At 34.4% G+C, this 16,822-nt stretch overlaps 2 protein-coding genes across 2 annotated transcripts in view; one reads left to right on the top strand and one right to left on the bottom strand.

Annotated features, from left to right (window-relative positions):
• LOC116169645 (titin-like) overlaps positions 1 to 16,822 on the top strand; it is a 250,194-nt gene that overhangs the window by 221,231 nt on the left and 12,141 nt on the right. The gene's annotated exons all lie outside the window — the stretch shown is intronic.
• Positions 3,033 to 3,985, bottom strand: LOC116169650 (cytochrome P450 6j1-like; the record flags this gene model as incomplete). The annotated part of the gene is given in 2 exon segments (XM_031485792.1): positions 3,033 to 3,473; positions 3,526 to 3,985. A coding segment is annotated over 1 exon segment (352 nt), but the record flags the coding sequence as incomplete, so codon positions are not given.

The raw sequence follows: 16,822 nt of genomic DNA, 5'->3' as shown, positions 1-16,822 counted from the left end.
CATTTCAAAATTTTTGAAAAATATGAAATAATATATAATTATATAAAAAATACAGGTTATGATACATAATATAATTCGGAAATAATTGACGATAAAATATACACGGTGTTGCATTTAAAAAATACACATTCACACATTTTTTACTATGCCACTGGATTATACGTGAAAATATCTAAAAGACAAAGTTTTTATCTTTTTTCCACCTTGTATGGGTAGTAAGATATTATAACATCCTAAGAAGTTAAACTTTTCGATTTCGCCCTGCATCTCAGAAACAAACGTAGCTAGATTGATTCTGTTTGTGACATTACAATTTTCACAAAAAAAGTGGCACAGGGTCGCGAAAACCCCAAGTCTGTATTGTTAAAAACATGTGAGATACATCGCAGTCTCAACCAAAATAGGACACACGGTACAACAATCGACTGCATTTAAGTACTGTACATTATCATCTATCGAGTAGTAGGTAAATTAAATTATATTATTTTATTTGTCACACTAATACTGGGTTTATAGAATCATTATCATTAAAAGGAATAGCTAATAGAAACAAAGGTATGTATGGTTTCGTTGGTTAGCGACGCTGCGACGAACAATAAACCTTTGTTTCTATTGGCTATTTCTTAATGATCTAATGACAGTTAAGTAATGCTAATGATTGTATAAACCCACGATTATAGTTTTGTATTGACAACATTGTTAATCGGAATTGCTAAATAGCGTGGTCAAAGTACACATATAGCTTCACAAAAAATAAAAACCTCTTGAAATTTCAAATTTGAGTATTCAAAAGGGTCGTGCTTAATATGAAAAATTCTTTACAAAGATAGGTATGCAATTTTCCGAAAAATCGTCGAGTGAAAAATTTTGTTTTCGTTTTTTCACTGTAATTGTTTAAATATTAAATATACGGAAAAAAGTTTCAATTAAAGTTTGTAGCTGATGCATTTATCGACAAAATTTGTCTGTAAAGTTTTTCTGTAAATTGACAAGTGTACGAGATATAATTGATTTCAGCGGAAGTTGATTCGTGGGTGGGCGCGAACGTCCCGTGAGCCGAATTGATTAAAGGCTTGATTTAAAAGTTAATAATTTGAAGATTGTGATGCACTGAAAGAACTAACAAAGTTAATATATTTCAATGAAACTTTATCTGTAAATACTTTGAAGTATATACTTTCAAAACTTAATACAATTCTTCTGTAAATAACAAATTTTTTAAATAATAGACAATTATTTATATCAGACGTCTTTTAGAAAATCTAACATAACTATTTTCAGTGCTAATTTAGAAAAACACAACGTAGATAGTGACGAAGATGAAGATAATGATGACTTCGACGATCAAACAACGATAAATGTTGATAATCAAGACACTCAAGGTTCACATTTTGAGGATAACTTCAGTGAAGATGAAAATGATATTGAGTTATATTTGAGCTTGGAAGACGAATGATACTGATTGATTTCGATATGATAAATAAATGAAAACTCTACGTTTCTATCTGTCATTGTTTATTTACTATCTTAAAATTAAAAACTTGAAAATTTATGATGTTTAAAAATACTCTTAGGAAAATTTGGTATATTTCAAAAACTAATGATCAGAAAACTTTTCAGACAAATTTTGTAAGTAAATGCATTGTCTATAATTTTTGATTTGAACATTTTTCTGTATTTTCATTATTTAAACAATTAGAGTGAAAAAACAAATAACAAAATTGTCGACCAAAGTTCTTCCGGAAAATTGCTTACCTACATTGGTAAAGATTTTCTCATATTAAGCACAATCCTTTTAACTACCTAAATTTGAATTTCCAAAAGGTTTTTACTTTTTGCTGCATTTTACGGATATTTTGTGTACTTTGACCAGGCTAAAATGCTATATCAAACATTCTTTACCAATAAATTAGGTGGCCACCTACGCCCCTCCATATGTGACTGACACCCACGGACCAGACCATTTTTTCAAATTCTGTTTTTAGGGAAGGTTTTGTCCGTCTGTTCCTCGCCTAATTCGAGAATGAAAAAAAGACGGCGATCGCATTTCACCACAGTTTTATGCAAATTAGAATCTGGTCCAAAAATAGAAATTTTATGTGATTTTATCCGACGCCAGCGTCGCTCAAGGCACCTCGCATACCATAATAAATTATTGTTTTAAATAAATAAATATAGTTCGGATCGGTATAGTGTTTGTATTATTGTGTAGTAGGTACCGATACGTATTAAATTTCAATAAGAGGTTATCTATTATTTTTTAATTTAATGAATTGCTTATTGTTTTGTAGTTTATCGTTTTTACTAAATATATAAATTACCAACAATATTTCATATTAGAGATACGCATTACATATTACAATATCAAAGAGACAGCTTTATTAGATTATATTTTAATCACTAGCGATTTTATCGGGATTGGTAATTTTCACTATTTGAATATTCTCCTTCTAACTAAAGGAATGAAGAATGCTATTATATGTTGTAGTTGCATGAATCACTTATCTCTTTTTTTAGATTTCTTGAGTTTGTCTTATAAGTAGGTAGGTACTCGACAAGAAGTCAACCCCATCCCTTTTTCTGAGAATTCCAAAACGAACCTGCCTTTCATTTTAACATCAAAGTTGCACAATGGTAACCGTCCTAGTCGAATATTTTGTTATTTTGTAATGCCATCGCCGTTATAATAGAAATGAAGCATTATTTATTATAAATTTGACTACATACATCACAATTCAATACCTAATTTACCAAAGTTTGATGTTTATATTATGTACCCTATAAGAGTGTGCTTATCGATTTTAGAGTAATATATTTTTGCTGGACTTTACAATCCGATAATTATTCACAATGTCAAATGTGCAATCAGGTGGCCGAGTTTGTCAACCCCTCAAGTTTCTGAGACAAACTGTTAAAATGCCTGCGGGGGCGGTAAATACCGGTTCGCACTTGGGGGTTCAACCCGTGGTAAACACAGATGCTGCTTTGAAGCTCAAGTGAGGAAATGAGAGCAACTGTTAGAAATATAAATAAATTATTAAATATTGGATCGTAATGTTTATCAGGAAAAAATAGCTTGTTTGGAAACGACACGAAATCTTTAACGAAGATCCTTTTCGCTATCTCAATATCCTGGATTACCAGTATCGGCTTGTTAAATATAAAGAATCCAAAATAAGGCGAATCATATTTCTTTCCGGTTCGCTCCAGGTACTTGTTCAAGTTATCTCTTTCGAAAAAGAAGCGCCAGAAGCTGCCGAAGAACAAAGTTGGTTTGTCGTATGGCACACCTCTCGATTCCCAGTACTTGTACTTATTTTTAAAATAGTGTACGATTGCACAGGTGCCGATCAATAGTGCAGTGGCAATTGTCAACAGTATCATATTGACTTATGCTTTTTGAACCAAGAAGCGAGAAATCGTATTTGGTGGTTGACCTTTGTTCCTGAATTATTCCCAGCGTAGAATTTACTCTGCATTAATTATTGTGATAGAATAAAGTTTAAAAAGAAATTAATTATTTACCATGTACTCACTTGAAAGAAATGTCCTTTGGAGCATAATATAGTTATAGATTGTACGTGGTCATTTTTGGAGGCAGAAACATTGATCAATTGCTCGGGTTATCTAAAAACGTACACTGTTATCGCAATGCTTATTTTTATAATTGGAGTAAAGTCTCATTGTATGATGTATAGGTGTGATTCGTCTGCATATTATTCCCATTTTGCCATTTTTCAAGTTGCAAAATAATACAAACGACACTCGTAAATCCACGTAGACAAATACCTTAAATTACATTCAAAGCAAATACGCGAAGCATGCATTTATTTACTAATAATCTAATTAGGGATGATTTACTGATATCAGTTAAATAAAGAAACAAACTAAGTGGTATTGTAGGTTGAAACAAGGGGTTTATCAACTTCGTTTCATGGCAAAACGAACATAAGGTCAGTAGTCAACTGATATACTTAATGAGCGACCTTTTAAAATTTTACTGTTACGTATACCATAGATTAAAAAATTTAATATATGCGATACATTTCAATATTAATTTGTTGTTGAAATATGAACGACTGTGGTAATTTTAGAAGTACAAGACTGTAGGTACTCCCATTGCCGATTTGTATTTATTTACGTTTTAAATGGATTTACTGACAGTAATTATTGTTGTGAGCGTTATAATTTGTCTGTACTTAGACATAAAGAAACCCAACAGTTATTGGAAGGACTTGGGCGTGCCCTACGCTGAGTCAACTTTACTATTTGGAAACTTGCTTTCGCTGCTACAAACTAAATCCACCCCAGTCTGGTTCAGGCATTTATATTCATCAACAAAACACTCATTCTATGAATTTCAGTGCTTTTGATAAAAGATCCAGAATTGATCAAAGAAATGTTTATCAAACATTCCGACTCATTGCCTCACAGGTTAGGTGGGCAAGACTGAAAACAAATAGTATAAGTAAGTAGAAAAGTGTGTGCTGTTTAAATATATGTTTATATTTTTATATTTCAACATTAGTTAATTTCTTTCATACTCTTGGGACACACAAATAATTAAAGGGCATCCAAACAAAGACAAACTAAAGAAGTAAGGGGAAATTTACTAGAGTAAGAGAATTTCGTAGAAAAACATATTGTTGAAAATAGCTTTCAGGAAGATTTAGGCTTCTGATTTTCTTAAGAATGATACGAATTTTATTATTCAAAATATGATTGACTTACTTTTACTCACTTGATAATTGTTAAAAAATACATAATCATGAACCATTTACAACATTCTCCCACCTTGGGAACGAAACCATTAGTGAACAATAAATTATAAAGACAAACGCAAAACTGGTTTAATAATTCGGCCACTTCTGCTCACTTTAGGTACATTAGCAGACTCATTACCACTGCTTGTACCTTGTGCATCATTTAAAGTAGAATCATAATGCTCGTTTTCTAAAGATCCGATGGTACACCTGATGGCGACGATGAATTTTGGTTGTCCATGTTCTCTTCAATCGAATCAAGACATTCGAGAGGGTAGAGTCGTTGAAATGGACGTAATACAATCCCCTTGGCAGTTTTAAGTCGCACTAGCCGAACCTGACGATCCTTTCCAGGAAATATTTCTGTAATTCTTCCTAATGGCCAGTCTATTCGTTTATTCTGATCATTACCAATCAGCACAATTTCATTCAATCGAACTTGAATATTTTTCTTTCCTTTGGAAGACAACTTCAGTTGACCCAAGTATTCTGTTCTAAAACGCTGACGAAGATTTTCTCGAAGTTTCTGACGATATGCAATCCGCTTATTTAAAGAAGACGAATCAATTGCATCCAAGTCAGGTACACCAATATCCCGTTGTTCTTGTAGAAAAGAATTTGGTGTTAATGGAGAGAGTTCCGATGGATCATCTGATAGATATGTAATTGGCCTTGAATTAACTATAGCTTCACAATCACACGAAACCGATACCAATTCTTCATAATTCAGGTAGGTGCCTAGTACTCTCCGAAGTAAAGATTTCAAAATTCTTATTATTCCTTCTCAAAATCCGCCCCACCACGCGGCGGTTGGTGGGTTAAAATACCACGTTATGCGATTAATTGCACTATACTTTAAAATAGTGGACCAGTCAATTTTTGATAATGCGTTTCGCGAACCGATAAAATTTGTTCCGCAATCACTATATACTAAGTCCAGTTCACCATTTCTATGTGATATCTTAGTCTTCAATCGTATAATACTTTCAGCATCTACAAAAGGAGATAAAAATGACAATTGTTTTGTATCAACGAAAGAATCTTTTTGAATTAATTTCAACAGACATTTTTCAGCGATTTCTCGTTCTTCAGCCGACAACACGTGAGACATATGTCTATCTTCACTGTTACGGTAGTTATATGAAAATCGTAGAATTCAACCAAAAAGAGATACTAAGTCGTCATACTTAGAAAATCGTTCATTATACCAATAGGAACATTCATAATTGATCATTGAAACAATTAATTTCTTCCGACGTTCTGCATTAATTTCATGTTCATTCAGGGCGGAAAGTTAATCAAATTCTGGCCAATTTTCTGGAAGACTATACAGCAAAACTATGTCCCTCCCACCATCGCGGTTCCAACAATTGTTTTGGTGAGCATCCACGTGATGGTAAGTCTGTAGGATTTAATGACATATGTCTCCAATCTTTTTTAGATTGTTTGTCAACATGATCAACAATGCCGATAACATCAAAATTCGATAACTTTGTGTTGGTAACATCTTTACATAAAATCGAGGTCACAGACATTGTGGTAATGCCTTTTGGCTTGTTTAGAACAGGAACTTTGCCCAACAATGTCCAACCCAAATACGTTTCTACAGCTACCGGACCACAATCTAAATCATACTTTTTGCCTGTTAGTAATTTTCCAGCTACATCTGCGCCTATGAGTATCTCCACCGGAGTGGCGATTGTAATTTGTAACATCCGATATTGTTATCTGCAATCTGTCTAATTCATTCATCTATGGTCCATTAAAGACTGGTATATTGTCGCAGATAATCGATTGTTCTAAAACTTCGAATCGAAAAGCATACCTCTGATCCAAATCTAAGACCCTTACATCATAACACGCATGATCTTGCTCATCAGTACTGGTACCCCCAAATAAGGTATGAATAATTTTCTCCCGCCTCTTAACTGGATATTCTAATTCTTCTGCAGTTGATCTTAAAATGTAAGAACGTTGAGAACCAGTATCCACTATTGCGCGTACTTCACGCATAGTATTATCGTTACGGATCAAAACTTTAAGAGTTTGCAAAAAAAACGTGTCTGTCTCAAATATTAGACAATGCTTTTTCAACAGAAGTGGTTTGATGACTTCTTTCCACAATGTTCTCAGAAGTAGCAGCTTTATTGCTCGCTAAATTTGAACACATGAGTGGTACATGCTTACCATTACAAATGATGCATTTTAGCCTTTGACGACATCTTTTACTGTTATGTCCTAATTTTAGACAAGAAAAGCATGCCCTTTTATTGCTTAACAAGTGTTGTTTCTCCGACAGTAACATTTTCCGAACCATAAAGCATGACTCACTATACTGTATTCATTTTAAGAAGGTAGCGGTAGAAAGCATAGGGAAGCTTTGACCTTCACTGTGGTTGGTTAAAACACGAGTCAGTATTACAATGAAACATAAAACGACTGCTGAATTTTGTAAGGTGGTAGTTTATGTTGCCAACTAAACTGCCGAAGTGTCATTAGTTGTTATTGTCAAAGATTTATTTCTGTTCGCAGTGCTGAATATTTCTACTCTACAATAATTTGGTGCCGTTTTATATTTTCCCTGTGTGTGTTTATCTTCAAACACAGCGCCATCTACTACCTTCTTATAGTGAATGAAGTATAGCATGATCTTTTTTGCAAAACAAACATTTTGCAAGAGTGTTTACTGACAGTAGAGCTGCTGCAGTCGGTATCGACTCACTCGTTTTAAATTTGGGTTTCTTGTCTTTATTATCTGTCTGAGGTAAAAACCCTTCAACAGCTAAATTAATGCGTTCATCATTTTGTACCTCAGGCCTTATAAAACACATTAAAACATCTAATCTCGTTTTTAATGTTCCACCAGCATTACCCGAAAACTGAGATGATCGTTGCCAAGCTCTTAATAAATCTTCTGGCAAACAAGATTCGACTAAAGGGTATAGCATAGCAGAACATGTATCAGTTGTCACGCCAAAAGTACTTAATGCTCTTAATTGTGTTTCAATACGATCATATAAACTAGACAGACCTAGTTTTTGATTAGGGAGACAATGCCTTATTTAAAATAATTTTTAATAGCTCCCGTACGTAGACTTCAACTAATAGGTCTTTCAATAGCTTCAGTATAATTGTCACCCGTGGGAGGAAAACTATTTAATAATTCACTTGCACGAGTACCCGAAGACATTGCCTGAATCAAATATTGAAATTTATCTTCATTAGTGAGTACATTGTCCTCGTGTATCTTACGAAATTGACTCCAAAATGACAACCAATTTCGTATATCACCATTGAATTTTTTAAATTCAATAGTAGGCAGCTTGATTCTGCGGAAGATCCCTTTGTTACTATTTGTTTCACTACGAACGCTTTGAGCTTCGTTATGAGCTTCATTATTACAAATTACAGCAGAAGAGACTAGTTCTTCACATTGCAGATTCAAGCTCTTAAAAGAAAACTCATACTTATCTACGCATGCTATTTCCGTATCTAACTGATCCTCCGTAGCGTCAGCATCCAACATCAAGTCATAAATCTCTTGATTGGCCTGTCGTAGAGATTCAGCTTTTTCATGAAACAGCTCTAAGTTAGCACGAATGGTATTAACGTCTGGTGATTCTGCTTCTATCATCTTAGTCAACTTATTTGCGATCGTCGTGAACGCCCTACGTACCGCTGAACGCGACTTCGTTGCCCGATCCATATCTTTAAAGCGTAGTCTTACAAACGCAAATGATACACAAATAGTTTAAAAATCAGCCTAAAATGTCAACAATCTTATTGCAGAAAGATTTTACCTCGGATTTTACACAAACCCCTTGTCCTGTCACCGTCGCCAAATGTTGAAAATAGCTTTCAGGAAGATTTAGGCTTCTGATTTTCTTAAGAATGATACGAATTTTATTATTCAAAATATGATTGACTGACAGATTTTTTTTATTACTTTTGCTAACTTGATAATTGTTCAAAAATACATAATCATGAACCATTTACAACACACATAGTTACCTACCGAGATAGAACAAAAGAATCAAGATAATATGTCCAAGACAATAGAGAAGATAGTAACAACTAAGGGTCAGCTCATCAGTTCCAATAGGTACCAAATCGGAAACTAAGAGCTCCACAAGTTCCGATAAAATCCGTACAGATGAGCACCAAATTATAAAACGCAAAAATTTGTTTGGAAACGACGAGAAATCTCTAACCAAGAGGAATTCCGTTATATCAATTTCTTTGATTTACTAGTATCGGCTTGTTAAAAATGAAAAATTCCGCAATAAGGTGAATTGTATTTGCTTCCAGTTCTTTCCAAGTACCTTCTCAGGTTATCTTGTTCCAAAAGAAGTGCTAGAAGAGGTCAATGGAAAAAGTTGGCACATATCGTGATCCCCAGTACTACTCCATATTTTTAAAACAACGAACTATTGCGTAGGTCATAGGTGCAAATTGCTAATACAGTGGAAAAAAGGAAACAGCATTACTTGCTAGAAAAATATGCTTTAATTGTTATTAATCGAACCCAAATTACGACGTAGATAATAGTTTCCACTCATGTTTCTATTTTGTACCCGGAATAGAGGTTTACTAATAAACTATAAATTGGTATATAAAATGTATTCAAGGAAGTCGTCGGTACGATCAAATCGACGAAGCACACCACAATGGTTCTGGTCAAATCAGAAGCACAGATTTTGGATACAATTGGGAATCTTTACAGCGCTCCAGATGTTACGATTTATTCTCGAGATCAAGATCTCACGATGAAAATGATACTCCTTTTAGTTATTTTTAAACGGCAACACTTGAAGATGAGGTCATCTGAGTGGTGTTCACTACGTTTCACTGAGATGCGTAAATCTTACATTGACGCAGTTTTCTGGTCTAAAAATGTGCAGTGAGTCAATTGTTACTGTCTCCCTTGTTTCTGCATTTCTTTCCACTTTAAAATTCTTCAGTATATTTGTCAGTGCCATCTTTATCATTACCAGAGCAAACCTTTTCCCTGTAAAAACACATTACAATAAAATATGCCAATGTAGTATTTACCGATGCAAGCTCTGGGCCCCATACCAAAGGCCAATGGTATATCTTGCTCCCTAAACCTTTCCGGATCGTAAATCTCAGGGTTTGGAAAGCACTTGGGGTTGTAATGGACACTCTTTAAAGGTACAATTATACTCGTTCCCCGTTCCAAATGGAGTCCGGTTTCAGGAATTGTGTAGTCATCATGTGCCTCCCGTTGAATAAAAGTTGTGATAGGGTACTTCCGTAGTGTTTCTAATAAGAACTTGAAATTTTTGCAAAATTACAAAGATCGTACCATTAACAACCATCCTTAAGTAGTTCATTTCTCGCAATGCCTGAGAAGTGATATTTCCATATCTATTACTTATTTCAACAATTTCTTGTCTCAATCGATCTTGTATTTTGTTGTTTAGACTTAACTCGTGGAGCGTAAAGGAAAGCACAGAGGATGTCGTTTCTTGTCCCGCCAAGGAAAATGCAATCGCTTCTGCAACTAGTTGGGTGTCGTCTAAAGAAATAGGTACATAAAACGTGTACGCTACTTGTAGATGAACATACCGAGCACGAAACTGCTATTAAAACCATCATTTCGCTTCAAACCCAGCAAAATGTCGACCAAATCATTGTGCTTAACAGACTGCCCCTTGCGTTTATTGAAAATATCTGAAAAAACTCCTCGAAAATATTTTACTGCCTCGGGATTTAAGTAACTGAATCTAAAAATCTTAACCGCAAAATGTGCGAATATATACGCGGCATTTTTGATGACACCAATAGTTCCTTTGGTAAGTATATTTTGGCCGTAATGTTGAAATGGGTGTACTTGTTTTTGATAACAATCGCATTTTGCACCAAACATACATAAGGAGACCGCATCCGCTGCAAACCGGGAGGCTACCTCAGTAACCTCCAGATCACCATCTGGAATGTTCGCCAAATACCTCATTAACCGATCTGAACACTCATCAATTATCTTCAACATGGTCTTTATCTTGCCAGTTGTAAACACTGGACTAAGCTTGCGTCTCATATACCTCCATTCTTCTCCTCTTAAGTTTATTAATGAATTATTAAATATTGGATCGTAATTTTTGCTAGGAAAAAATAGCTTGTTTGGAAACGACACGAAATCTTTAATCAAGATCCTTTTCGCTATCTCAATATCCTGGATTACCAGTATCGGCTTGGTAAATATAAAGAATCCAAAATAAGGTGAATCATATTTCTTTCCGGTGCGCTCCAGGTACTTCTTCAAGTTATCTCTTTCGAAAAAGAAGCGCAAGAAGCTGCCGAAGAACAAAGTTGGTTTGTCGTATGGCACACCATTTGATTCCCAGTACTTGTACTTGTTTTTAAAGTAGCGTACCATTGCACAGGTGCCGATCAATAGTGCAGTGGCGAATGTCAACAGTATCATATTGACTTATGCTTTTTGAACTAAGAAGCGAGAAATCGTATTTGGTAGTTTACCTTGGTTCCTGAATTGTTCCCAGCGTAGAATTTACTCTGCATTAATGAGTGCAATAGAATAGAATTTTAAAAAGAAATTAGTTTTTTTGAGTTGGATCCATCGTTCCTCGAAATGGGGGTTGAAATATAATTATGTTATCAAAAATCTCTAAACCTTTCCCCATTATAGTTTTATTCGTGACAGTTTTTTTAAAAAAATAACAGCGACTATTAGTTTTCGGCGTACTTGCCATCATTCAGGCGACTAGAAATGTATCACAATATAGCAAATTTTTGAAATCATTAAGAGCTAGTAACTTTACTGTTGGAAGTTTAACAGGAAAAACGGTAAATTACAACGTTTGAAGACGGATAAGACGACACATGTGTTTTTTTAATTTATAACTGGCCGAAAGCCCAAGCTGAAATAACCTGAAGGGTGGTTAAAACGGAAAGGTCTGTCCTAAAGTTCAAGCGAATTACCTTTACCAACACACCAGTACACAAACTATCTACGTGGTTAAACTCGTATTTGACAACCCTTTTACCATGGTCCTCCCCACAATCAATAACGAACTCCATTCAATTTGCTCATGAACTTTCAAAAACCAAGATTTCAGAATCACAACGCCTCATTTCCTTTGATATAGTAAATTTGTTTCCTAGCGTCCCATACGGAGAGTGCAGATCTATAGTTCAAAATTTACTTTCAGATTCTAATGCCTCAGATCAAACTTCAGAATTTTTAATCAAATGTTTAGATCAGTGTTTGAACCAAAATTTCTTTTTCTTCAATAAAAAACAATATACACAAAAATCCGGTCTCCCTATGGGGAATAACCTTTCACCTTTACTTGCTGAAATATTCTTATCAAATCTCGAAATAAAAAAACTCTTATCCAACCCTACCATCAAGAAACACTTTAAATTTTATAAACGCTATGTAGATGACATCTTTGTGATATTTGAAGGGAATGACTCCGATTTAAACAATTGCTTTAACATCTTAAACACCTTACATAAAAACTTAAAATTTACCCTTGAATTAGAGTCACACAAAACCCTCAATTTTTTAGATCTCTCAATTGAACATCTAGGCCAAAAACTCGATATTGGAATTTATAGAAAACCCACCACCACCAGTAATATAATCCACTTCACCTCCTTTCATCTTCTCCAACATAAACTTGCAGCATTCAGATTCTATTTTCACAGACTTTTTAATTTACCTTTAAACCAAGCCAAATACAACGCAGAACTCCAGATTATTTACCAATTAGCCGCCCAAAATGATTACCCGTTAAAATTGATTCAAAATCTCCAATTCAAACTCCTTCATAAATCCGAGATCCACAATACCACTAGTTTATCCCTCTTACAAGTAGATACTCCAACCACATATCAAGTATTGCCTTATATCGGAGAATTTTCTCATAGTTTTCAAAACACTTTTCGAAAGTACAACATCCGCATAATCTTTACAGCCAACAGCAATCTAAATTCAGTTCTTTCACACACAAAAGACCAAATCCCTCTAATAGACAAATCCGGCATTTACAAACTTAATTGCCCCACCTGCAAATCTTCCTACATTGGCCAAACAGGGAGAAAATTTTCTACTAGGTTTCAAGAACATCTTCAATGTATTAAAAACAATAATTCCTCCTCAATAAAATCCTCTTTCGCTTCACACATCCTAGAAACGGGCCACTCCTTCAATCCGAACACCGATTTCGAAATTCTGCATATATGTAACAAAGGTATAAGATTGAACTTTCTGGAATTGAAAGAAATTTACCACCAAGTTAAAAAGAACCCGCACCTCTCTCTTAACGAAGTTCTCGGCTTTAATAACAATCTTCTGTTTTTACAATAATTTCAGTTCACCCTATACATCTTTTCAAAATTTATCGATATGTCAGTTTCCTCTTATACCGAATTGTCAATCATTTCGAGACATGCCGTCTGCATGATCTCGAATTTAAACTTTACTTAAATAATTTAAATATGTAGTCATCTTAATAGTTTCAATACTTTTATAAGTTTATTTTTTCCCCCCCGTTCTTTTGAAATGTGTAAGTACCTTTTAGATAAGTTATTTTTAAATCTAAAACTTTGTTCATTTTTAGGTTAACCCAATTTTCAACTTTAATGTAAAAATTCAACCCCCCGGTTGGTTGTCTTAACAAGGCTTGATAATTAATTCGTCTTGAAACTTAGGACAACCTTTCCGTTTTAACCACCCTTCAGGTTTTTCACTTGGCTTCGGCCAGTTAATAATTAAAAAACAACATGTTCGTCTTATCCGTCTTCAACGTTTGTAATTTACCGTTTTCCTGTTAACTTTCACAGTAAGTACTAGCTCTTAATGTTTTCAAATTTGCTATATTGTGATACACTTCTAGTCGCCTGATGATGGCAGTACGCCGAAACTATAGTCGCTGTTATTTTTAAAAACTTCAACGAATAAAACTATATGGGGAAGGTTTAGAGATTTTTAATAACATAAGATATGTTTCTCATTTAAAATTTCAAAAATATCGATAAATAAGAATGTTATTACATGCGCACACTTGATGTTTACAATATGCGAAATTTGCAAGAGGCATCTTTAGTTAAAATTCCAAAGAAATATTTCCAACATGAGTTGAAAAATGCGCTAAAAATGGTAGTTGAGACCATAATCAACGCAGTTGGCGTGTAATTTCACTTATTTAGTACACTCCTTTCACCAGATTTTAAAAAAATGTTCCAAGAACGTTTCAGTTACGACCGCTCAAACAATGAAATGAGTCTATAAAGCTCTATAAGGATTTGGAAACAACTTAAATGATCCTAAAAATCCGTGATAATGTTAAAACTCTTAAAAAGCAATAAACGCGCTGTATCTGTATGCGTTTTGGTGATCCATGGAAAGTGACTCTGAAAACCACTAGATTACAATATGTATGAGATATGATCATATTCTTTCAGACGTTCAGAGTGCATTTTAGATCAGTCGAAATCTAACGCCTAACATGGGAAAAACTGTAAATTTGTCGTCCGTCAGATAAAATCTAATTGTACGAGCACTTTTTACTGAAAATACACAATCTTTACGAACAAGAACGATATATGGAAAACTATGAAACGGAACTAGACCATCTTCAACCATTTTTTAATGTGGCGGTATCCGGTCTGGAAACCTTGCGATCTGTTTCTCTAAAATATCCCCAAAAACCTACGGAAAACCTTTTACCCCCAGATTCTCTCCATTTCAGTTAAATTGGTCTTGAGATGTAGGTACCTATCTCATTTCGTTTTATCGTAAAAGACGCCAGAAAATACGCAGACAGACTCTTTAAGTTAGCTAACCCTGACCTAATTTATCCGTTCGTGATAATGAGGTCTTCGTCCAATTAAGCAAGAGAAGACCTTGTTACACTTTGAAAAAATCTATAGGATTCTAATTTTTTCGGACCTTGACATATCCACATCTGTCTTACACTTTTTTTGCCGCTTATATGGTTTTTATATTCGGAGACACCTAGCACGTGTCGTCAACTTTTTGCAGACGCAGATGGTGCTGCTTTTTTTTTTGGACCTTGCAATTGAAAGTGCCAGCGAAGGCGTTGATGTCTTTAAGTACAGCGTGTAACTCTAATTGACGACACTGATACTGATACATTTTAATTTGAAGAACTTGTTTAGGTAAATTAGCGTATAAATTACTAGAATTATTAATTATAGACGCTTTACCACTTTGATCGGTAATAGAGAGGTTCTAATCGGCAAGTGTTTGAATACACCGTTACGGGGAGTTTTTTTTATCAACATGGCATTTCCCTATTTAATTAATGACTACCGTTCCATCTGTAGCCGTTATGTTATCTGGTAATTACAACGATTAAAGACTTGAAGAATTCTGAATTAGATCGATGGGATTTTCAAATAATCTTTTCCAAGTTTCTAGCACTAAATCACCAATAGCACTGTTATTTTAAAGTGGACAAAATAATATTTTTTTAACATAGTTTCAAAACGTTCAGTAATTCATTGACATCTGGCAGTTAAGCTACTATAGTAGGTATTTGGCAATTTCTCTCTCTTAATTTCGGAATATATGGGAGAAGTTTTTAGAATACGTTTCATAGGAAAATCCCTGCTAATAAATACACGAATTCTGTTTCTCTGTTCGTCTAAACCTAAAGGCCTGCGATCTCAGCACTAACTCTCACAGAAAAATATTTTTTTAATTATGTTTTATTATGTAACCCTCTAATAGTACAGTTCCCACTGCCATAAATTGTGACTTTCGTTTACACTTCGGGGTTAAAAGCTGAAACCAATTTTAAATGATGCATGATCATTAGAAATATCGAAATCCAGAAGGCGTCAAAAATCGTCCTGTACGGGGTGGCTCTAGAGGGTAAATTGTAAAAAACACCCCAAATTTTTTTTTGCATATTTTGAATTTATTGAATATATACTTTGCACTGCCCATAGCTCAGGTATGTGAAACCAATACAACTATTTATTATTTAGTGTTTTTTACGACCGAAAAGCACGGGATTAAATGAGGAATCTTAACTTTCGCCGGCGTCTAACGAACTCGACCGTAATATTCTGACAAATTAGCGCTTCAACTCGTCGTATCTAATTTATTTGCATCCTGATCAAAAAATATCCATTAATAACGTTGTGGAGCGTATTCTGGACATTCTGAACCACTATTTGTAATTCATTTCACATTACCGAAAAGTTTTGTATCGAATTATTTATAAACGCGCGCCTATGACTGAGTAAGGACGATTATCGCTTGCGCGTATGCATACACGCGGTTTATAAGGCAGAAAGTCGCGTATCTCCCTACTTGTGTATATTAAAAACGTTCTGGATATTAAATATCCCAGTCACTGTGTATTTTTTTAGATGCAAATTTTATACTACCTATATAATTAACATTAACGCAAATACTTAATCAGAATCTAGTACCGATTCGCATGTTTCTTGAGAGGTTTTCGAAATAATCTGAACCTTTTTCGTGAAAGAATTTTTGCAAGTGGGCTTTCGTCCCATACATTTACAGGAGCCAATGCACGGTAATTGCTTTTTTGAGCACGAACAATGAAATCTGGAATATCCTAAAAAATAAAGTTATGTAAAATAATACAAAGACAAAATGTAATTAACAAAAACCTTTTCTGCAGTTACATTTAGCCAAAATAGATGTATCAGCTGCAGGCATTGATGGTTTCGTTGTAAGAACTGGAACGAAATTATTCCCAACAATTTTCCAACCATTTTCCAGAGGATCTGGTAAAGACGGTTTTGGGTTAAGACTGTTCAGCCAAATGTATGTTTGATAATTCACGCGTAAACAGTGCTGATAAAGACTACCTGCAGTAGGTGGCAATTTGTGGATGGAATTTGAAGAAACCATGATACTGCGTAAACGATTTATACAACTTATATCAGAAGTTGTGCATAATTTAATGACATTAATTAATCAATGAATGTATCTTCATTAAGTGTCGAAGATCCAACACCGTTTAGCAAATCATGATACAACAAACCAATTTTCCAGCATGTTGTTTTGC

The sequence above is a fragment of the Photinus pyralis genome, unplaced genomic scaffold (assembly GCF_008802855.1).
Source record: "Photinus pyralis isolate 1611_PpyrPB1 unplaced genomic scaffold, Ppyr1.3 Ppyr1.4_LG4, whole genome shotgun sequence".
In the NCBI taxonomy this organism is placed as follows: domain Eukaryota; kingdom Metazoa; phylum Arthropoda; class Insecta; order Coleoptera; family Lampyridae; genus Photinus; species Photinus pyralis.
The sequence above is the reverse complement of the archived record's forward strand: the minus strand, read 5'-3'. Positions and strand labels throughout refer to the sequence as shown.